General features: G+C 45.3%; 1 protein-coding gene across 1 annotated transcript in view; it reads right to left on the reverse strand.

Moving 5' to 3' along the window:
- LOC137660097 (uncharacterized) overlaps nucleotides 1–196 on the reverse strand; it is a 45,645-nt gene extending 45,449 nt beyond the window's left edge. Inside the window, exon 1 of the mRNA XM_068394815.1 lies at nucleotides 145–196. Coding sequence (XP_068250916.1) covers nucleotides 145–196 — 52 coding nt within the window. The remainder of the gene's footprint in view (nucleotides 1–144) is intronic.
- Nucleotides 197–510: the final 314 nt, after the last annotated feature.

The raw sequence follows: 510 nt of genomic DNA on the forward strand, positions 1-510 counted from the left end.
CTGTCTTCTTAACCGCTTATCTCAGATATACAAACATCTCTCCTCTCTCTCTCTTCTCTCTCTCTCTCTCTCTCTCCCCTCATGATCATTAGAACCACTTGCCTTTGTTGCAAAACAAAACCATTTCTAATAAACGTTCATTACCCAACAAGACTTTAAAGCGCAGTTCCCCCTGAGGGCCGAAAGTTCCCGCCATTTTCTTTATTTTTTTTTTTTTTTTGCGCGCCAAGAGAAGGGCCGGATGCGCTGACATCAGCCGAGTGATAGATGAAGCTATCGAGAGTGCTTAAGCGTTTTCAGAGAGAGAGGAGAGAGAGAGAGAGAGGAGAGAGAGAGAGAGGGGGGTGTTCTCTTCTTCTTGAGAGAGAGAGAGAGAGAGAGAGAGAGAGAGAGAGAGAGAGAGAGAGGTGTTCTTCTCTTTGAGAGAGAGAGAGAGAGAGAAAGAGAGAGAGAGAGGTGTTCTTCTTCTTTGAGAGAGAGAGAGAGAGAGAGAGAGGTGTTCTTCTTCTT

This window comes from Palaemon carinicauda, chromosome 20 (genome assembly GCF_036898095.1).
Source record: "Palaemon carinicauda isolate YSFRI2023 chromosome 20, ASM3689809v2, whole genome shotgun sequence".
Taxonomy (NCBI): Eukaryota; Metazoa; Arthropoda; class Malacostraca; order Decapoda; family Palaemonidae; genus Palaemon; species Palaemon carinicauda.